At 39.4% G+C, this 23,639-nt stretch overlaps 2 protein-coding genes across 2 annotated transcripts; one reads left to right on the forward strand and one right to left on the reverse strand.

The window, feature by feature from the left end:
• The first annotated feature begins 2,034 nt into the window (after positions 1-2,034).
• LOC139698676 (JNK1/MAPK8-associated membrane protein) lies at positions 2,035-9,786 on the forward strand. The gene is made up of 7 exons (XM_071597548.1): positions 2,035-2,125; positions 2,213-2,391; positions 2,511-2,754; positions 2,824-3,036; positions 3,109-3,278; positions 3,406-3,482; positions 8,083-9,786. The coding sequence occupies exons 2-7, from the start codon at positions 2,325-2,327 to the stop codon at positions 8,296-8,298; spliced, it is 987 nt and encodes a 328-aa protein (XP_071453649.1). The 5' UTR covers positions 2,035-2,125; positions 2,213-2,324; the 3' UTR covers positions 8,299-9,786.
• Positions 8,464-23,052, reverse strand: Wdr92 (WD repeat domain 92). Its single transcript, XM_071597547.1, has 8 exons — positions 22,809-23,052; positions 22,360-22,460; positions 22,040-22,170; positions 21,828-21,929; positions 15,268-15,383; positions 15,055-15,189; positions 14,680-14,777; positions 8,464-8,671 (listed from the first exon to the last, which is right to left on the reverse strand). Exons 1-8 carry the CDS (start codon positions 22,986-22,988, stop codon positions 8,464-8,466), a joined length of 1,071 nt encoding a protein of 356 aa, XP_071453648.1. The 5' UTR covers positions 22,989-23,052.
• Between the last annotated feature and the right edge of the window lie 587 nt (positions 23,053-23,639).

Below are 23,639 nucleotides of genomic sequence, written 5' to 3' on the forward strand. Positions count from 1 at the left end.
ATAAATAGTAGTCTCGAAATCTCGTAATGCACGAGAGGCAACAAACCTTAGGTTTTAGTTATATTCGATTCCATGAGATGGCAGTAAAGAGCAGACAAGTTTTTAAAATGTCGTTCGCTTTAGGTTGGGAGTGAAGTCATCAGTTCTCTGAGAACATTCCTCCAATCAGAGAGCGCGTGCATCGAGCTTCGTTGCCAAAGCATGGGAGGCTTTAGTGTTAACAAGTGACACAACGTTAAGCGCATTTTGCCGCTTATTCAAATTAGGAAGTTAATTTATCCAACAAAAAATGATATATTATACAACGCCTGATTCCATGAATGTGCAATGCATATTTCATATGTTCCTCCTGATTATTAATTTTATTTTGCCACATTTAAGTTTAATGCCGTTGCACGTGATAACCGATTGGTAATTGACGTGCATAGTTGTAATTAAGTAAATTCACGGTACTTGTTAGAATTATAACTGTTTTGTCTCTTTCTTCATTGAATAAGGTGGCATTATAAGGAATTTGGCTGTGATATATGATGCTTCTTTACCGCTTTTTACTTGTATGTTGGTCCTAACTTGAAAGACAAGAGTATGAGACGTATTTTTGAATTAAGATTTCTCGCCGTATAGTACAATTCATCTCATTTTACCACAATTTGAATTAATACACTAACCTGCTCCAATTTTAAATTCTCTTTTCGTCCATATTCTCATACAGGTGAGAGGGTAATGCTGTAAGTTGCTGACAATCATTATCTTTAACATATTTTCGTGAAAACATTCTATGCCGTACAGCCAAATGTAATATTGACGGACACACAATAACGTCGTGTCCATAAAATGGGACGGGCACATTACTTTTGGAAAAATTTTCCCATTAGGTGTTTCGAAAATAGTGAAATAAAGTAATTAAAAATAGCTACCAAGTAAATTAAACCAAACTTATTCAAACGGAAATTCTTATAAACTTATAGTTTAATAATTCTAAATATGTTAACCCAAATAACTACTAAATTCCATATGCGGCACGTCATGAGCCAGTGCCTATCCGAATCGTAAGGGAAGCAATTCAGGATTCTGCATTTATATTCATAACGGCCTTCTTCCCAATACCAACCCCAAATAACAGCATGTATGAAAGGGGTGTTTTTATGCCGTTTAAGGTATGGAGTTCGCAAACAGAAAGATTGTACTTTTGCTAAGATATTTATCCTAAGCTTATAAAGAAGACATTAAAGTTTCCGAGCAAGTCCACTAATAAGACAAATTAAATCATGGTAATTTCCACACAGAACATTTCCTGGAAGACAGAACATTTATTGATACTATTCTTTCCAAAGAGGCTCGGACGTGAGATAGTATTTCCATTCCAAAAAAACTGGAAATCGCCAGAAAATTAAAAACTCATTTATTCTAAGATGGCCACAAAGGAATCAACGCAAGTTGCAATGAATGCGTGATCTTCACTCGTCATCCACAAACAGATTCGGAATAGTAAATGACTTCAATAACACACCGGAATGTCTAGGGCATCTACAATTATTTCGCTGAAGTATACTGTAGTAGATGAATTGCTGGAATTATGATGAATTCACAGAAAAGTGAAATTCATAAAACTACATGAACTGGTGTCACCACAGTTATTTCCCGGTTGCCTGCGCAAAACACAAGAACACACATTTACGTCGTATCAACTATCCCTGACACAGATTTTCAAAACCACAATTACTAATTACATCACTCCTATTCCATTCGTAAATTGACGACCGGAATTTACCCGATTAATTTAACGTTTTGAAGATACTAGTACCGCCATGCCCTAATTTTTTAAATGTCGAACTAATGCAAAAATTCCCATGGAAATTGCCTTCTTTAGAACCAGTATCCTGTAACATGGAGCAATGTAAAAGCTTAATTTTAGAGAATATTATATTTAAAGCTCTTCAAAATATCGTGCACACAGTGTATCTGGTTCGCCACAGATAGCCACTTGTTTTCCAAATATGGAAAGAAACAGAAACTCAGACAACCTGGCAATTCAGCAAATTGATGACGTCAATCCAAACCAAAATACACTTTAGTGATTGTAGCTTTGATTATTATGCATTTATTCCATAAAATGCCATTTATTGTAATTTAATATTTAATTTCCATTTTAATTCAGGCAAAATGTTTTTTCCTCTGCAATTATAAAAGACAACCATTATTTTGATTTAAGGCATCACCTTGCCAATGGTACCAATATTAAAATAGTAGTCGCGCTCTTTCCAATGGGTTGAAGCAATGCTAGCATTTACTGGCCTTAAAAAGGGATAAACACAACTCTTAAAATGATTGATCTGTTTCTTGTGACGATATTGCTGCCATCGCTGGTGGGATCCTATGAGTACGACAAAGGTAACACTCGAACCTTCACGGGAGAATTCAAAGAAACCTTAAAGCTACATTGAAATGTGTGGTAAAGAGTGAATGTTAAATCACTTATACTATTTTAATTTCGTGGATATGGCTGTTAGGTCCTGTCTCACATCCTGCCAGGTGCCCCGGGCTATACTGTGGCCGTCAACTTCTTCAGAATGGCAATTGGAGTAGTTGTGGCGCATGCCCTCGAGGGTACCGAAGAGGGAAAGATTTTGATTCGGAATGTGTGTTATGCCAACATAGACCACAGTTTTATGATTGGATGTATTTGAGTTTCATGGCTCTGGTTGCCCTAGTAATGCATTGGTTTTGTATTGATACTGCTGCAAAACGGCGGAGGTCAGTTCTCATTTTTTGTGAGTGGTAAATGACCAACTTCCATTGAAAGTGCTCATTTTTTATTTATAGTTTCTGTAAGGAGGTGCTGATCTTGCACTTATCAGCGTTTGTTGAAATAACTACGGCATCTGTGATTACATTACTGTTGGTGGAGCCACGGGGAGAGTTTTCTATAAGATCCTGCAAGGCAGAACACCTATCGGATTGGTATACGTTGTTTCACAACCCAAATCCCAATTATGAAGAAACATTACACTGCACCCAAGAAGCCGTTTTTCCATTGTAAGAAACTGACCGGAGTTCCAAAACTTCATCCATTCTTAATCATCACTTTTAATGTCGCCTTTATTTTAGGTACACGATGGTGTTCATCTTTTTTGCTCTGTGTGTCGTAGTCATGCTTGCAATTCGGCCTTGGTTGGCTGGCCGTTTCCTACCCAAACAAGGAAAGATGTCAATTTATGCAGCATTGTACTTTTTCCCAATACTTGCTTTAATTCAAGCAGTACTGGGTGGCCTCATTTGTAAGTATGAAAGTGCCCTCATGAAGTTAAAGATGATACCACTGGTTGCTGTTGTGAACAATAAAAATCAATTATGCAATCATTGCCACTATGTCCGACAGTGAAAATTAATATCTTTCTCTTTCAGATTACTCTTTCCCATATATTGTGATCATATTGTCAGTCCTATCCAATGCAGCCCATTTTGCATTCAAGTTGAACCAGGTATGTGCTCTTCATGATTTGCATTTATTCGAGAATGGCATTGGTCCTATTTTAATTTTGCAATATTCTAGTTCACACTGATGCATTTCACTACATTTGACCATCCAACTAAAATGGCACATGCTACAAAATCCCCCCTCTTCCCTTACACTTCACCTTCCGATTTCAATTGTTTGAGTTCATTTGTCATGGAATGGCAGTATGGAAATTCATTCCACTTCCTTTCATGACCCTCCCTTACCCTAATGCTAGTTACAGTGTCCTCATGGGTTGTTCCTGAAAACTGATATAGGCTCCAGTTTGTTTGGAGGAAGTTGAATCAGATGCATATTGGGAGGGGGATGTCCCGTAGGGGCTAAGAGGTTTTCCAAATCTTTATAAATGTAGGGAGACTGGAAATCATGAAATTCCCAAGTAACACTCATGTCCTGGCTCTTGTCACTGCATTTGAATTGCAGTCTTAAAGGCCAATTACTCTGTGTTTACCAATTCAACCACCAAACTCATTCGTAGTTTGTGTAGTATTAACTCCTCCTGCTCCCAATGGTCTCACGTCAAAAATGTGGAAAGATTTTTTTTTTTTTTTTTAAGGTAATCTACCGGTTAAGGTAGGTTTTTCGATGGACACAAATACCAAACAAATATTTTGTGACTACTAACAAAACACAACCCTAAATTCTACTCTACACCAGGTCCCTCTTCATCTCTGAGTACTTTCTTCCGCCCTTCATCCGTCCAACATCCCTATCCTGTTCCTTCCCTTTCCTCTTTTGCCCAACATTCTACCCTCTATCACAGTCTTCAACATCCCACTGCCGGTCAACACCCCCTTCATCCACTTTTCCTGCCTCCATAGGATTGCTCCCAACAAACCCCTCTCTTCGCCCACCATACCAAGTACTTCCTCATTTGTTTTCTTCTCTGTCCATTTCACCTTCTCCATTCTTCTCCACACCCACATTTCAAAAGCCTCCAGTCTACGTCTATCCTCCTGCTTCAATGACCACGTTTCCGCGCCGTACATAGCTACGCTCCATATCAAAGTTTTTACGAGTCTTTTCTTAACATCCTCACTCAAAGTCCCCGTCATCAACTCCCTCCTCCTCGTGAAAGCCTCTTTGCCTAGCGCAATTCTTCTCCTTACGTCCCTACTACTTTGACCGTGTTGGTCCAAAACACTACCGAGATACGTAAACTGTTCTACCTGCTCTAGTTTTTGCCCTCCTATTTTAATGTTAAGCTTGGCCTTTTTCTTTCTAGAAAATCGCATAACCTTTGTTTTATTAATGTTGATTCTCATCCCATACCTGTCGCACTGAATTTCCAATTCACTCAGCAATGCTTGCAGCCCCTTGGCTGACTGACAAACTAAAGCTTGGTCATCAGCAAACCTAACTGATTTTACGAATTCCCCGCCCACTTTCATTCCTACCTCTAGTTCTTCCCATGCCTCTTTGATCATTTCCTCTGCATACAGGTTGAACAGCAACGGTGATAATGGGCAACCCTGCCTTACACCCCTTCCTAACACTGCCCATCCTGACTCCCCGTTTCCCACCCGCACCTGAGCAGTCTGAGACATGTACAGGTTGCGGATTAGCCTCCTTTCCCTCCAATCTATTCCTATTTTCTGCAGAATACTCATTAGTTTTTCCCAATTCACTCTATCAAACGCTTTTTCGAAATCTACGAAACAGGCAAATACCTCCTGGTTGTGTTCTATATTCCTCTCGATTAATAATCTCATTACTGCAATGGCATCACGCGTACCTCTCCCCTTCCTAAACCCAAACTGATCATCCCCTAAGTAATCATTTGCCCTACTCTCTATCCTTTTGTTTATGATCCTGAGAACAACTTTAGCTGCGTGGGATATCAAACTAATTGTCCTATAGTCCTCACATGACGTGGCCTTTACCTTTTTCGGAATCGGAACTAAAACTGCTCTCACAAAGTCTTCCGGCCAGATTCCCTCCTCATAAATGCTACGGATCAGCCCATATAGCCTCTTCCTCACACATTTTCCTAAGCATTTTAAAAGTTCCACGGGAATGTTATCTACCCCCATGGCCTTATTTAGTTTCATCTCCCTTAATGCCCTTTCTATCTCATTGTCTAGTATGCCTGGACCTAAGCTGTCTTCCTCTACGTCATTTTCTTTTTCAATGTCTAACTGTGTTGGTCTGAGTTCTTTACTATACAGTTCTTCTATATACTCCTTCCATCTCTCTTGGATCTTTCCTGCATCAACTATTACCTTACCCGCCTTATCTCTAACTATTAGCATAGCTCTTCCTTTCTTACTTCCCGATAACAATTTAACTTTGCTGTACAGCGCACCGATTTCACCCTTCCTCTGGAGACTTTCCATATCCTCGCACTGCTTCTTCCACCATGCGTCTTTTGCCTTATTTGTTGCCCGCCTCGATTTATTGTTCAATTCTTTGTACTTCATTTTGCCTAATTCTGTATTTATATTCTTCCATTTTCACCGCTCATCCATCTTGTGGAAAGAATATGAGTTCTATTTTGTTTACTTTTCACAATGAAGTTTTTTGAGTTTTATTTCTTTTGCTCTTCATAAATGTTGACAAGAAACATGGTCCTGCATCAGACGTATCATGACGTTAGGGATAATTGGAAAATTTTAATCTCCAATTGGTGTGCATGTGTTTCAATTTCCTGGTCTTGATGTGGTTATTCCTCCTGGAACCACCTATGATTCTTCAGAATGGGTAGTTTTCTAAAACGTTTTTAACAACTCAGATGAATAAATGCATTTGTTCTGCAATGTTTCTCAAAAATTTTTAGTGTATACCAGAAATAGTTCTCACGCCCCACTGGTCCCAATACAAATGGATAACAGCGATCTTAACAGATAATGGTGATTAATGTCTAACTAAAGGCCTTAATAGCCAATTAGCAGAAGTACTCATTTCCACTGCTGTGCAGGTCATTGGAATACTACTGCAGGTCTATAAGGCAAGACGAAATGAAATGATTAAAGTAGCAACTACTGTTTATATACTTGCAGTACTATTACACATATTTCTGCAATAAATTGTACCACCATCATCGCATCTACTCTCAGAAGGTTGCCTGAGGTTCCTTGTACAAATTCTGGAACTATAAGCATATAAGTCACTTATTGGAATGCTTGATCAAAAACTGTAGCCAGTCAACAACTGGAAAGTAAAGGCTTAGCACTGTAAAGTTGGTCTCTGGCATATCATCAATTTGGATGCCCACGTAAAAAATGGTGTTTTTTTAATCTAAAAATTAGATTTCCTTGTAATGGAAGCTTTCTCATCCATTTTTTGTGTCATGTGCAGGCCATTATGTTGTACAACACATCCCTAAAATCCATTCATTGTCATCCTGTTTAGGAAACTACACAATGTTCTAACCTGGGCAGGGCCAAATTTTCAGTGAGAGCGAAGCAAAAATTAGTCTCAATGTTTTACCAAGAAGGCTCGGTAAAATTTCTGTGATTAAGATGATAAGTATTCAGTAATGGACAAATTATATAAATGGCAAATCCAATTTAGTATCATTTGATTAGAGAATATTTAGCTAAGATTGTTCTTAGCCATAGACTCAATTAATGGCTCCCCCAGTCTTGTCACTGCTGTGTCAGGACGGTCATTTATACACATCAGGTTCTTCAGCAATACAACCAAAGAGGCCAATTGTAGTGCTTCCTGTAGTCTGAACATTTTTTATGGACCAGTACTCGCTACCCACTGGACTGCTACATCACCCAGGCATAATACCATGCATCAATTTTGGATAATGGTACAATAACTGTGGACATAGGTTGTCATATGAAGAAGGGGATCTTGATTGGGGAAGAAGTAATGCAATCTCAAGTTAAAACATTGTGAAGTATATTACCAGATATTGATGGGATGTAGTTGAACCATTGATGTAATGAGATAAGTTCACAGAAAAGCACAACAGTTAAAAAGATATAATTTTATTGGATTTTACTGTCGAGCATTTTATCACTCCCGAGACTTGAATGCCAAGACCCTGAAACAACATGGTTCGCAATGGCTGCGCAAGAAAATGTTTTATTTCGATTATGCCACTTGTCTTAGATATTCACAAGTACGATGCCATCTTGTCATGCACACACATCTTATTTGAAAATAAATCCGTCCTCTTTGTCCAACTTTAATAACACTAAATAATAACTTACTCGATATAGAGCTTCACGAGCCTGATTGATTTCTTGGCGCCTTGCCTTTGGGCGATTTAGAGGAACTGGCCTTGGTGGAGCATCGTTAAAAATAATTTGGGGGACAATAACAAAGTCAGATATGTTTTGCCAAAACAATAGGCAGTAGCCAAATGAAAACCCAAGGGAACATCTAAAATGATTACCGAGGTTAAATAAGTGTAGCGGATGATTTTCTAAAGACCATTCTCAAGAGCAAAAGAGTACCCCAGCCAAATGTAAACCTAGATGTCTTGAATATCCTTTTTGGTAAACGATCATGAAAATAGAAACTAATACTGGACTTTCTACGATGGCATCGCAAGTGTTTCACTGTTTCTAATGTGTGTGCATCACTAACATTTTCCACTCTTTTTGCAGTCCATGAAGTCACTGATTGTGACCACTTTCACGGACGTGAGGAACGTGGTGATTCTTGTTGGGCACTGGGCCCTGCACGCATATGGTATTGTCGCCATCACCCAGCTGCAGCAGCCGGCATTCCACGGGTCTCTCATTGCCCTCGTCCCACTTCCCGCTGCCTTTTACATCCTCACGGCTCGCTTTACAGATCCAAGGAAGTTGCATACTGACTGAAATAAATGCTCTTTCACCTCCGACCCAGGCTGAATTAAAGATCAGGCTTGTTCAGGGTTTGTAATTTTTTGTTGAATAAATTATTATGATATCACAAGTGGAGACTTCCCTTGAGTGGGCGGATGAAATAGCTGGTGTTTGTTCAAAGGAAGATGGTGTTGTAGCTCACAGTAAATTCAACTTGGTGGTGATGAGGACGCGGAATGCTTGGTCCAGCCCGGTGCAAACCGCCAGTCCGAGCTTATCAGGGCTCCAATCAAAGCTTGCGATTGGCTGAGTGGACAGGGTGACATTCTGCAGCAGCTCGGCAGTGCCAATGACCCCTTTCTTGAGGCCATCGCCATCTGTTTCAATTCTGTTTTGGGGATAGTTACTGGAACAAATGGAATTTAATGGATAAACATGGTAGTCACACATTTGAAAAAATCACAAATTGCTTTCAACATTAAATATAATTCAGTGGTATTCTGAAACACGTAGTTTTGCCCGTTTGGTGCACATAATGAAGTTTCAAGTTGTAGCCACATGTTCGCCATGTTCTTACTGATTGAGGTAATTCAATTACCATTTAAAATGCTGGGTCAGAAAGCTACACACAAAATCACTGTTTTTATGTGCAAACAGTTGTCTGATGTATAATGATATTCCACATTTTTTGCCATTGGCATTTTCTCAGAAAGTAATGTGTATTACACGTGGTGACAAACATGAAATGTATCAGGTATACATTTTTTCTAGGCTATAAATTACACTTAGAGAAGAATTTTAGGTAAATAAATTATAATGATGAATGGAAGTTGATTAGAAATAATCACAATACAGTTAATTATACGATTTAAACTGTCCTAATCCGCCAAACCTTTCAAATGAAAGTTGGTTACCACTTAACTCAATAATTTCATTGGTGGTAAGTATTGTCATTTTCACATACTGGTGGTGAATATTGCATCTGCCAGAACATCACCTACAATTAGCTGCACACTGTAAGGATCCTACCTTTGGTGAACACAACATGCCGTAAAATACGGCCTGGAGGAATCTTCCATTGGCTGTGAGTATGATTGCCTCATCAATAAAGAAGGGAGTAGTGATGAGCCAGAGGAGAGGGTGGGAATGCTGCGGGAGCAAATGCCTCTGGGGCTGCGTTGTGAAGGTTCTACCTTGTTTGCACAAAGTAGTCGTGAACATAATGTACATGCCAGGGAGCAAGGCAGGATGGTGGGACCTTGTTCCACCAAACGCCAACGTGCATGCCATGTCGGGAGGGGAGGTGAGTAAGCGCAGGAAAAGAGGCCGTCAGCCGTGCCGTCATGACCTATGGTTCAGAACAGCAGGATGCCATAATTTGATATTCTTTTTATGTGCCATGTACATAAAATGAGTTTCACATTGTGTTAAAGAAGTTGTCAATGGCTGTACACATATATTAGAAGTGGAATGTATTACAAAAGTATTTTTTCAATTAAAATGCTGTTTAGCATCCGCAAATTCGATATTTTATTAAAAACTCCATCCAAGGATTTTTATTCCCATTGTCAGTTTCTTTGCATGGCAATTGATGATGAGATTTAAAGACACTCAATGTGAGGTCAATTCTTCTTCCATGTACGTAAATTGCCCATCAGGACATAAGTTCACATCCTGAGCATGTGGAATGGCACAATGAAAGAAACCACTATGCTTTTCCACATAAAGAGTATTGTTATTACGACCTAGGGTTCATTACACTGTAATATCTTCAGGTCTGAAGGTGTTACACTGTAACGAAACCTAGGTTGTAATAAAAATATACTTTAAAGTGGAAAAGCATATGCCTTCTTTCACCATGAAGGATTCACACCATATTATGCCCGAAACTGTTTCTTACGTGAGATGGTAAATAATTATTGGGGAGCTGTAATTAAAAGGGCATATAAATAGGACAAAAGGATGATAGGGTTTTGGATGGTTAGGAAATGGCTGACCGGCCACAGTGAGTTTTACATCAGGAAATAGAGATTGGTCAGTATTTGTGATGGGAGACACTGTGGTGATCAAAGCGTAATACACCACCCGCATCAGGAGATTTAGTTCACTTGATGCACATATTAAACAACAAGATTTAATTGGAGATTTCATTGAAAAGAGTGGTTAGGCAAGGTTTCAAAGTCATCTGTTTTCTTTGAGCTGAAAACTCACAAGTTTCAAGGTTTTTTTGGAGCTCCTGAGTCATTAGAGATTACAATTTTTCCTTGGGATGTGTGCGCATATATTCACGTTTATTTGATAGCATATCATTTAATGTGAACACCAGAATTAATACTAGTTGGAAGTTAAAAACACATGTTTACGTAATTACATGTTGATTGGGCATTCAAGAGGGAAATTACGGAACCTACATCAATTCTTGAATAGATAGAATAAAATGCTTTTAGCGAGAGTCATAAGTGGAGTTAAATTTTAAATATTTGTATCACAATTAACACACTGAAGAATCAGATAACTGGAACAATTCTCATATTTTGGTTATGAGTGTCCATCCTCAGTAAGTGATTATTCAAATTGGGTTTCACAACACAAGTATTCATAAAATAATATTATTGGCTGTGCACAGTCATAATTCCATTGGCGACAAAAAAATGAGATCTGCAGTGTTCTGCATGCTTCATTACATATTATATTGACTGCAAAAAGTAGCAGAATCTTACAGCAGAGAAACCAATTTCATTCACCAAGAGTTGCCTTACAGTTCGAGACCACACAATATTACGAGGGTCATCCGGAAAGTAGTACCCGTTCGTGAAATAAAGACACAAAAGTAAATATTAACAAACATAAAAAATTTTATTTGAAAGAGGATACTTTAAACTACTTCTCAACATAATCTCCAAGCAAATTAAGGCATTTGTCATAACGTGTGACAAGTTTCTGTATTCCTGCTGCATAGTCCTTCGCCGCCAGCTCATTGAGATACGCGAGGGACCCATCTTGCACAAATTTTTGCATAATGCAGATGGTGTTTAACAATTTCATGAACAATTGTTCGAGAAACATTGGGAAAATGCTCACAGATGTCATCAATTGTGACGCGCCGATCGTTCCTCACGAATTCGTCAACTGAGCTCACCAGTTGGTCTGTAATGACAGACGGTCTCCCCGAACGCTCATCGTCGTGTGTGTTCCCCCTCCCCATGTTGAAGTTGCGACACCACCGCCGAACAGACGACTCGTCCATTACATTGTCTCCATACACCTCCTTTAATTGGCGATGAATATCACATGGGCGAACGTTTCTTGCATTGAGGAATTTAATCACTGCCCTCACTTCACAACTGGCGGCGTTCTCAATTTTTTTAAACATTGTAAACAATCACAGAAACAACACAGGCAATGCTAGCGTCACGCAACTTGGCTCAGAGAAGGCAGACAAGCCACTGAAGCTATCTGACCTCGTCCAGCGGCTACTCGCGTCGTCAGCACTTCATGCGGCACGAACGGGTACTACTTTCCGGATGACCCTCGTATTAATCATTGGTAATCTACCAGTTATGGTAGGTTTTTAATGGACAAGAGCTACCAAATGGTACTGACAATTCCTTTGTCTCTCTTCATAAAACCTCCCTTCATTCCATCCAACATTCCTATCCTATTCGTGCCCCTTCCTTGCTTGTCTAACGTTCTCCCCTCTGTCACAATCTTCAACATCCCACCACCAATCAATAGATGTATGCTTTGCCTCCATATTTCCTAACTCCTTATGATTTCTCCCAACAAGCTCATCTCCTTCCCCACCATGCCTAGCACTTCCTCATTCATGACCACTTCACCTTCTCCACACCCACATACTGAAAGCCTCCAATCTGTGCCAATCATCCTACTTCAATAATCATGTTTCCACACTGTACATATCCATATCAAAGTTTTAACGAGCTTTCTTTAACATCCTTACTCAACAACCCTGCCATCTATTTCCTCCACCTCATGAAAGCTTCTTTCCCTAATGAAATTCTTTGTCTTATGCCCCTACTACTTCAAACATTTCTTACAAAGCACTTCCAAGATAGCTAACATGTTCCACCTACACCATCAAACTCCTTTTAACATCTAGATATTCTCTTTCTCGAAAACCACAATCTTCATTTTGTTTACATTTATTCTCATCCTTTACCTATTGCACTGACTTTACAAAGCGCTTGGCAATGTTTGCAACCCCTTGGCTGATTGACAAACTAAAAGCTTGATCATCTGCAAACCTACCTGATTTCATGAATTCCTCTCTCACTTTCATTCCTATTTCCAGTTCTTCCTTTTCCTCTTTAACCGATCCCTTCACACACACACGTGATAATGAATGCCCCTGCCTTTACGTTACTCCCAACACTGCCCATCCGACCTTTCCAGCTCATTGCACCTGAGCAGTCTGAGACATTTGCAGGTTGCAGATTACCCTCCTGCCCCTCCAATCTATTCCTATTTTCTGCAATATACTCATAAGTTTTTCCCAATTTACTCCATCAAACAACTTTTTGAAATTTACGAAACAGACAAATAAGTCCTGATTTTATTCCAAGTTCCTCTGTATTAGAGACTTCATTACTGCTATGGCATTGCGTGTGCCTCTCCCTTCCTGAACCCAAACTGATCATCCACCAAACAATCATCTGCCCTGCTCCTTATCCTCTAATTGATGCTCCTGTGAACTACTTTAGCTGCATGTGAAATCAAACTTAACAATTGGCTGAAACGAGTCATCAGTAATTTCCTACCCCCCTTCAGCATTTGATATTATTGGGAGTGTTTTCCAATATTTTTCTTCTCTTATTTCATTTTAATTTACTGGTTTTATTATCACCATCAGATACAGTTGCCTTTTTTTTACAACTCGTGCCACCGTCATATAAATCCTCAAAATACTCCAATTATCTCTTACCTCGGGCATGACTTATGGCATCTGCCAAAGTGTCATACATATATATTGACTTTAGTCCAGCCACTGTTGCTACCTGTCCATGAAAACACAGAGGTAAACTGAAGAGTTCTCGGAATGCAATAGTAATAAATGACTTACCTCAGTGAAACTTATTTTATTTTTCAATGTATTCTCCCGCGATTTTCGAAAGTCTTGATCCCATCTTGAAAATCAAATTCCTTCAGGCCAGCAAAGTGCCTGTCTACTTCGGCTGTTTGCTCTTTGTTTGAGGAGAATCTCTGTCCACCAAGGAAAATTTTGAACTTGGGGTAGAGATGAAAATCTGATGGAGCCAAATCAGGCAAATACGGTGGATAAAGCAACAAGTCATGTCGTAGTTTGTATTTTTGCCATCGCAGAGACACTTTTGTGTGGGCTTACCTAATCTTGATGAAAGATGACTTTCCTCCTTGCCAATCCTAGCCTTTTTGCAGTAATCTCTGGCTGTAGTTGGTCCAGGAGCTTAGCGTGGTATTGTCCAGTAATTGCTTGAGCAGTGGGAAAGTAATCCGCCTTTGCTTTCTTTGGTTGCGGTGGTGAATCAACATGTTTCCACTGCTTTCACAGCTGTTTTGTCTCTGGGGTATAGTAGTGGATCCAAGTTTCATCTGTGGTTACAAACCGGCACATAAAGTTTTGTCAGTTGCTCTTAAAATGAGTCAAACGTTGTACAGAAATTTCCATTCCGATGCCTTCGTGATCCTGCATCAAGAGTTGCAGCACCCATCTTGGAGATGATTTTCTCATATCCAATTCCACTTTTAAAATGCGATATGCCCATTCGGATGACACCCCAACAGCTCCAGCGATTTCTCGAACTTTCACTCGGCGATCCTCCATGATCATTTTATGCAATTTTGCAATAATGTCTGAGATAGTGGCAGATTTTGGTCGACCACCATCCGAATTATCATCTAAGCTGCCTCGACCAAAATTAAACTAATTTGTTCACTTGGCAACTCTTGAATATGAAGGAGCGGAGTCTCCCAGTGTGTTCTGAAAGTCGCAATGCATTTCCTCTGCTTTCATACCTTTCTTTACAAAGTGCTTAATCACTGCTCGAATCTCAATTGTTTCCATCTTCACAAATCACTAAACCGGAACAACAACAGAGGGGCATCCGCACCCCAGATCCCTTCCCAGAGCACTGATGCAGAATGTGACCACTCATCAAGGATTACCTATTACTACGCGGGAAACTCGTTGCTCTAGCACCGACATTTGGTGGTGATTCTAACAACCTTAGTAAGTCCTTATTTAAAATAGATTTATTATTATTAATAATTATTGTAATGTACTGTTTACATTCTCTCTCTCTCTCTGTAAACTGAAAAGGCAACAGGCCCCCACACTGGCTCATCTCACCTTCACTCGACCTCTTGCATTTCTACTCCACTAAATCTTTGGCTTACCATTGCATCCATCATACTTACTATTTCCACAAACACAATGACCCACTCCCTCCGCAAGTCATGAACACTTCTCTATTCTGAGGCAAGTGCTTGCATGTCCAAATTGTTGACTTGTGAGCCTGCAAATGTAAAACAATTAATCTTCCAGAAAGCATGTTTAAAGATAGGCATGTTTAAGGATAGCACATCCCGCTGACTTTCAAAGAAAGCAGTTTTTACGCCATGAATCTAAACTAAATCACTATTTTATTAAGGTTGTCTAATTATGTAAGATGACTAATTAATCTTAAATTACCATACTGTCAGTATTTCAATTTGCAAGAACATGCTGTTTTACAAGTAAGATAGGTGTGCATTATTCAATTAAATGTTCTGATTGAAGAAATAATAATCTACCTTGTTCATCAAATGGGGATAGCCTTGTTTTGGATGCTGGACATGCAAGTCGAAGACATAGAATTTGGACTCTAATGTCGTTGCAACCAGTTTATTCATCTGTATGTCTTTTCTATCAAATTCAACACTGCAAACCTGGAAACCAGTAACATATTAAGGAGATATTTGAGGTACACTTAAGAGCAAGTCTCTTCTACTTCTTACATTTCTTACCCCATTTTTTAAATTGGCTTCCCAGATTACACTAAGTTGTCTAAGGTCAAATAATTTAATATCGCCATTGTCATAGCCTGCACAGACTGCTCTTTCTGACACGTTGTAAGAGTTCCCTGTAAAAACAAGAGTACATTAACAATGAATCCAAAGAAAAGCTCTTAAACGACTATAAGACATGCAATATTTCATCATATTTAACATAGTTAACCTAATCTGAACAACAAAAATGGTTTAACAATCAAATAGTAGTAGTATTTAGGGGAGGCGACCAACAGCTGAGGTCATTTGCGCCATAGGGGATGGGGAGAAAAGGATGAAGGGTGGAGAGAAACCCGGCGTTGGCATTAGCCTACTCATAAAAAAAGGCATATGCAGCTTAACGCCCCATCTGACGGACAGCGTACTCACTCAAAGTGCCCTCCACAAAGCTCCTCAAGTAGGGATCGAGATACCTCTGAAAAATATTCAACACCGCTGGGATTTGAACCTGGGCCTTCTGGGTGGGAAGCCAGTAAGGTAACCCCCGCACCATTTCGATCCCCTTCAAAAATGAATTACCCAGATTTCCTCCAAATGATCCCATCATCATCTGGACAGAGCAAGCAACTCCCCTGCAGACTTGACACAGTCAGTGTACCATCCTGTGGCAGTGAATGTTAATTTCAGTGACTGCAAGTTAGAATCTAAGTCCACAGATGTTACCCAGAATACCTATGAAAGCACCAGCTTGCTCTGTCTCCATCCATTTCAATTCTCCGCAAAACCCACTGTTTGCCCACCAAACCCAGGACGTTTGTTATGCTCACATTCATATCACTCCAGTGTCATGAGTGCATCGACCACTATGGTCATCTTGCCCCTTCATCATGCCCCAATCGGTAAATAAATCATTCACATTTCTAAAGGCTTGTATTATTTGGGAAACTGAAGTAACAAGGGAATAATGTTTCCAGAGACTAAGTTGGTGCGTACCCCCCATTGTGTACAAATCATAAAAGATACCAAAAACCTGATTCACGTGAAAGGAAATAATGAGATAGAGCACATCCACGTTTTCAACTATGAGTTACCTACAACACCTCATATTATGACAAAGTTAAGGCCAAAATACTTTTTGGGAGAATTAACACAATGCTAGCCAATGAAAGACCATGTCACCGACTTGATACCTTCATTACTCATCCTTAACATGACTACCATCCAAATACTGCAAGTTCTAGAGGTAATTCCTACTCTCCCATTGAGCATGTCAGATATCATTTTATGTCACTGCAATTAATCTTTGGGGCACCCTTCCGAGCAACATATGACAACCACCAACTCTAAATCAATTTAATGTTGTATGTTTTAAACCTTCCCATTCATATTGCCAAGTGACGCCAGAAACTATTTCATTTTTCGTTTCCTTCCCATTCATGTTTAAACCAGGTAAGTACGTATTCTGTTTTTCATCCAACGTGAGAATTTGTAATAGATGTATTTTGCTAATTTCTTATGCCAAATCTACCTATATTATTTGCCAATAATTTTATTTATTAATGAAATCAACATATATTTGCTCAGAAAAATCACCAATTAATTTATGTATGTAAAATGCACTTTTGCATATTAAAATGCACATTTTTCAAGACATGATTTTCTGCAACGCAGAATGTTTTTGTGATGTACTTTATGCTTTTACTCTTAGATGGCTCTGCCACAGTACAGTAATAAATATTACTAGAAATTTCCAGTCTATTGAGCAGAGCCATGCACATATTTCAGAGATTGCATCAGCAGGTAGCCGCTGGGTCAGGGGCCAGGGGGAACCACTTGGCAGGGCGGAGTTCATTCCTCCACAATGAGAATCCAATGGGGCAGCATTGCTTGCCTTCCTCAGATGATGAGTACAGGTGGGGTCAACTTCATCCCCCTCTGCACGGAGTCTTAGGTCATGCCCTTCATCATGATATCATGATTCACGGCCTTTCTCAACACAGAATTCAAATCACCCACAGCACAATGCTTGCATTTCCATTTTTTTTAAACAGCCCATTTCCAATGTTTTTCCACAAACTTGGACACTGAGGCATTCAGTAGGATAAATAAAACTGTTGCTGGCATCACTTGGTGGAAATTCTTCATATCGAAATTAATTTAAAACACTTTGCTTTTCCACATAAAAAACTTTTATTTACGACCTAGGTTTCGTTATGGTATAACATCATCAGGTAAAAATACAAGTCAAACACAGTATATATAGCTCTGGACGGAGGAGAAGAGGAGGGAGGGAGGAAAGCAAGGATTGGTTGAGGTGGGAAGAGGAGGGGGAGGAGGAGGCATTGATAAATTAGCAGGCTGGGAGAAGGAATTAATGCATTGTTGAAAATATAAAATAAAAAAATACATTGTTGAGAGAACAAAAAAAAATATATATATATATTGTTGAAAAAAAAAGTTTTGCTTGGCGTGGATTAATTGGCAGAGGAGTGGGGGAATGGGTATTGCGAACGGCACTGGGTAATTAGGTGATTAAGTAGCAGGCTGGGAGGAGTTAATTCATTGTTGAAAAGGCTTTGCTTGGAGTCAGTTTAGTTGGCAGATGGGCGAGGAAAATACAATAACGGGGAACGCAAAGGGTAAAGGAACTCGTTGGTCAAAACATCTCCTTCATAATCCATGTGCTGAAGTATTTCTAATTGCTCCAGCACATCGAGGCGGTGGCCTTTCTTCTAAAAGTGCAGGATTTCGGGGATGAAATCGCTGCTGTGACCATAATCTCTCAGGTGTTTGGCAAAGAGTGACGTGGAGATGTTTTTTCTAAAGCATGCTCGGTGCTCCTTTATTCTCGTCTCAAATCTCCTTCCCATCTGGCCTATGTATATCCGGTTGCAGTCTTTGCAGAGGAGTCTGTACACCCCACTCTTGTGCATAGGTTAAACTTGGTCCTTCGTGGGGCATAACAGGTTGATTAATTTGATTTATTGTAGAAGGCCGGTCTCACCTTTTCTTTTGGGAGGATTCTTCGTACTTTTAATGACAAGAGGCCAAGAAAAGGAAATCTCCATCACTGTGGCTGGTTTTCTGCAGATGTAGGAGAACTATACAAGGCTAACTTAGCTAAAGGGGATAGTTTCTTGTTGTAAAGTTTATGAATTAACACTTCTCTATACCCATTGTTCACTGCAATCTGTTTAATGATGCTGAGTTCTTTAAGAGTGTTCTCTTCAGACATGGGGATAGAAGATGCTCTGTGTACCATGGCGTGGAAGGCTGATAATTTTTGAGAGAAGCAGTGCCTAGAATTATGGTGAATGACTTTGTCTGTATAACACTTCTTCCTGAAAATGGAAAAATCAAACCTATTGTTTTTAATTTCAACAGTTAAATCTTAAAAGCTGTGGGATCCATCTGCTTCTAATTCCTTTGTAAATTTTATATGTTTATCACTAGAATTAAGGAAATTTAAAAAACTGTCTAATTGTCTGTCAGAACCCGTCCAGATGCAGAAAACATCATCTACATATCTATGTCAGCAAAGGATATTCTTTAAGAGGGGATTCTCTGAGGACAACATTAGTTGCTCAAAATTATCCAGGTAATGTCTGCTAGTAGCGGGGAAAGCGGAGAGCCTATAGCCAATCCGTCTTGTTGTTGGTAAATATTGCCGTTAAACAAAAAACTGTTTTGTTCTACACACACTTTTAAGGAAGAACACAATTCAAAAATCACCAGGGTTGGAACCTTTGCTTTAACAAGGGTAACTTCCACAAAGTTTAGAGCTTCTGATCTTGGAACACTGGGGAATAAATTTGTAACATCAAACGATACCATTATGCACTTGGGGGTTACACTATTTCTTTAGACAACACATCCACCAGTTCTTGTGAATTTTTTAATTCCAAATTTTGGGGAAAATTTGGAAAAGTTTTGAATGAGAAGTTTAACTTATTAGCCCATAAGTGATTTGGGGCTAAAACATTGGAAATCACAGGCCGAATAGGAACACTGCTACACAGATTGTTTACACTGATTTTGTGGATTTTTGGCAGGTCAAAAAATCTGGGCACTGATGGATTCATTTTTATTCAGTTGCTTTTCTCCCAGGGCCTAATTATCACTTCACAGGAGTTGATGGAAGCTTTGCACACTTCCTGATATTCGGGTGTGGGGTCCTTAGTTAAAACTATTGCTTTGTTGTTCTAGATGAACTCTTCGCACTTCTTTACGTAGTCACTTCTACCCAGAACAACTACTGCGTTACCTTTGTCTGCCTTGGAAACAATAAGGTCTTCTTTCGAAATTGTATCTTTGATTGACAGCAAGGCTTTGTAGTCTTTTGTATTTTTTAGGATTTTATTCGTTGACTGCATGTTGGTAACAAAGGATTGAATCGGTGAGGTCTTTGCCAAACACCTGAGAGATTGTGGTCACAGCAGCGATTTCATCCCCGAAATCCTGCACTTTGAGAAGAAAGGCCACCGCCTCGATGTGCTGGAGCAATTAGAAATACTTCAGCACATGGATTACAGAGGAGATGTTTTGACCAACGAGTTCCTTTACCCTTTGCGTTCCCCGTTATTGTATTTTCCTCGCCCATCTGCCAACTAAATTGACACCAAGCAAAGCCTTTTCAACAATGCATTAATTCCTTCTCCCAGCCTGCTAATTTATCAATGCCTCCTCCTCCGCCCCCTCTTCCTACCTCAACCAATCCTTGCTTTCCTCCCTCCCTCCTCTTCTCCTCCGTCCAGAGCTATATATACTGTGTTTGACTTGTATTTTTACCTGATGATGTTATACCATAATGAAACCTAGGTCGTAAATAAAAGTTTTTTATGTGGAAAAGCAAAGTGTTTTAAATTTAATTTCAATATTCAGTAGGATTCTTATCGCCATAAGCACCAGGGAACTAGTTTTCTTACCCTGGGCACCACCTGCAATGAGAGACATATGTCAACCAGTGACCCCACCCTCCAGTAATCTGACTTGATTCTGTGGCCTCTGCCATCTGCGGAGAAATCATTACTCCTCTGCTCATGCAGCCACCACCAAATCCCAAATTCTGAGCCACATACTCACTACATCATACCCCTAATCTGTAATACGCATATGTTTTAAGTTGAATTAAACCAAATAATTACTGAGCCACAACAACTAGTTACATGATGTACACATTAATTTTCCACGTCATGTCCTTCATTTGACCAGACAACATCCACCAGCCTGAAGGCTGAACTTTCCTTTATATGTACATTGGAAACTTCTGTGGAGTGTCTACCTTTCTTCTCCACTAAAGGAAAAATTTCCCCCTACGGGGACATAAGCCGTATGCACTGCCTCACCGGTCTGAGACATTTCGGCTCTGTATTCCAATCAAATAACATAAATAATATTGGACTCTTTAAGTGTAACTGGGAATAACAAACTTCATCCTTGAAGAGAAACCAGGCATTACAATGCAATCCACATTGTACTATGTATCAATTTCAAGGTGATTGCATTACATACAAAAGGGTCTTTTGGGAAAGATAGCTGTCATAATGAATTCAATTAGCTACCAACGACATCAAACAACTCTCGCACACTGATTCTCACATTGCACTGAAACTATGCTTTTTATATTAGGCATGTGCTGCTGCAAATCTCTCTCTGAGGAGGCAACTAGTGCAATTTATAAATCACAGAATCTGCGAACACTATGACCCCACAAATGAAAGTGCACTGGCTGAAGGAATGAAAACTGCTCATATTTGGAAAGGGCATAACTCCCACGGAGCAAGTTCTTCTTTCAAGCTCCGTGGGATTCGTTGGCTCCCCCGATGCTACTACCAAAGCAGAGGAGGGGGTGATCAAACTAGTGGCATGCAGTTTGATCAGAGGGAAATCAGCCAAGCCAACAGGGCCACAAAGGAACACAAAAGAGCATAACAATATTACACATATGGAGGGATAGGAATTTTTTGTTAAAATACAAATATAAATAATATCCACATCATGGCTTTTATTCCACAAAAGCAATAACACACACCAGTTATGTCCTGAAAACTTGAGAATCCCTGAAGACTTTTTTCAAGAATTTTACCATGCACCTCGTCATTGCTTTTTGGTTCAACCTTTTAAATGCCCTCTTCCAATTGCGCCATGCCAACTACATATGCGGTGGCTGACTGGATGAGTGGGGTATTCGCAGGTTGGATAATTATGTGACAGAGAGCAACCTAGCACGAGTAGTCACGAAAATTGCATCATTTCCAAATGACACGAGAGCCACTGTTGACATGACGTTTAAATATGCAACTCCACCTATTCAGGCAAAGGGAGCGACAACTAGAGTGTGCACCATATGCTGGCCGGATTGCAAGGCGCCCTGATTCTTTGGAGGCTGAGATGCTCTCAGGGATATATAACACACGACTGCTGGTCCACGTGCATATATTAGTGGGTGCACATGAGATACAATAAGTGAGCGACAGAAAATGCCACATAATGCTTCATGAATTGGATGTAAAAATTAATAAGCTATGTAAACAATTTGTAAATTAACTTTAAAGATAATCCATTGTGAGTGTACATACCAAAAGAAACACTCCAACAATCCCGAGTCGCTTCGCCTTCCGCAGGTTCCATGGTAGCCACGGGAACCTCTTTCAAGCGAGGATCCCACACTTTGACCATTCCTGAGATAGAATAATTTCGTGCAATAATTATTTTTAAGAGGCCACCAGGGATAATTAGACTGAAAAAACATTCAAATGAAATATTTGCTGACATCGAAAGTTGAACACACCATCTCGACTCCCAGTTACGATTTCTGGAGCACCTCTGCAAATGCCTTGTCCTCCAATTCCATCGATGCAGTTGATTATTTCTTTATGTGCCTTTACAGAATACACCGGGTAAGCGAAATCTTCCAGATTCCTTAAAGAAATTTAAAAGCTTCATTTATCACACTCCTCAGAGTTAAAGCACGGGGAGCGAATTTGACATGTTCTGTAACAGATAGTAATCAGCCAAAATAGTTTTTATAATTCTAACGACAGTGGTTGAAACATATGCCAGAGCTTCAATGATCATTTCACGCGTAGATAGAAAAATATCTATGCATACCAAATTTGTAGTTTTCCTTCGAAATCTCCTGTAGCCAAATGACGATCTTTTAAACTGGATGCTCCAAACGTTCCACATTTTAAAGCCTTTCCTTTTTCCACCTATAAAACAATAGATAGAACTGTGAAATATTTCTCTTAACAATGAACGTCCAACTCCTGTTCGATACCGCTGAATTGATTTAAGAACACCTCAAAGACAGCGAGTAACCTCGTTTGACCGAAGTTATACTCATGTCCATCCACTGATACACATAGTTTCCCAGTTCCCGCAGTTCTTTCAATCGTGGTCATAATTCGGGAATGTCAGTTTTTAAATATAGAACTAAGAGAACTGGATTGCTACATATATGTCGACTAATAATCGTTCTTAGGCGACCCATAGAAGGTATCAAGTAATTAAAATACTTAATTTAATAAGAATTAAAAAAAACAAACAAGCTTAAATACCTCTCGGATGAGAGTTACTTCAGTGCCATTGATTTCATATATTTGCAAAGCTCCTGATCCATTAGGATGGGATCCTAAAACGACGAATTTGGCAGAACACGGAATCCAACGAGCATCAAAAACAGAAAAATTCACACTTTTTTCCAAATGACATATGATTTGGGGTTTGTCCATTCTCATGCATAAAATGTATTTAAATGAATCATCAATGAACAAGCAATAAGGATTCCCAGGCCGTTTGAAATGTCTTACAAATGACAAACGATAAACAAACTTCGTCGTGAACTGCGGCCTACTAGAGATCCAAAATGACCAAGTTTGTTTAAAATTATCTTTGTAGCTGTAGTTAGTTTTCCACAATTAAATATTCTGCAAATAATTGATTCCTTCGACATCACCATCAATCGCATGTGGAAGATAAGATATGAATTAAGCCACACCGGCATGATATCTTAAGAAGCGCTAACTTTAAATTTTAAACCACCGACTACGGAAACATTCCGCAAAATATAGTTTATCGATGATGTACACGAGGAAAACTTAGGTCCAAGCATTTTGGATGACGAGATAGAACGGGTATCGAAATCAAATTAGGCCCTGAGGGTGAACAGGATTCTTGTGGAACTACCTCAAATTTAGGAGAATGTGGAAGGAAGAGTTTTTATGGACTAATTCCGTAAAGTCATTTATGAAGGAGGAAATTTGGCTGGAAGATTTCATCAGATTAGTGTTAGTTCCTATTCCAACAAGCTAATGCGTGGAGTACCGAGAAATGAGTTTGATTTCCTGTGCAATAAAGTGGTTCTCAGGATCATCATTAAGGGGATGGAG

Source organism: Hetaerina americana, unplaced genomic scaffold, assembly GCF_022747635.1.
Source record: "Hetaerina americana unplaced genomic scaffold, ioHetAmer1.1.p SCAF_9, whole genome shotgun sequence".
NCBI classification, from domain to species: domain Eukaryota; kingdom Metazoa; phylum Arthropoda; class Insecta; order Odonata; family Calopterygidae; genus Hetaerina; species Hetaerina americana.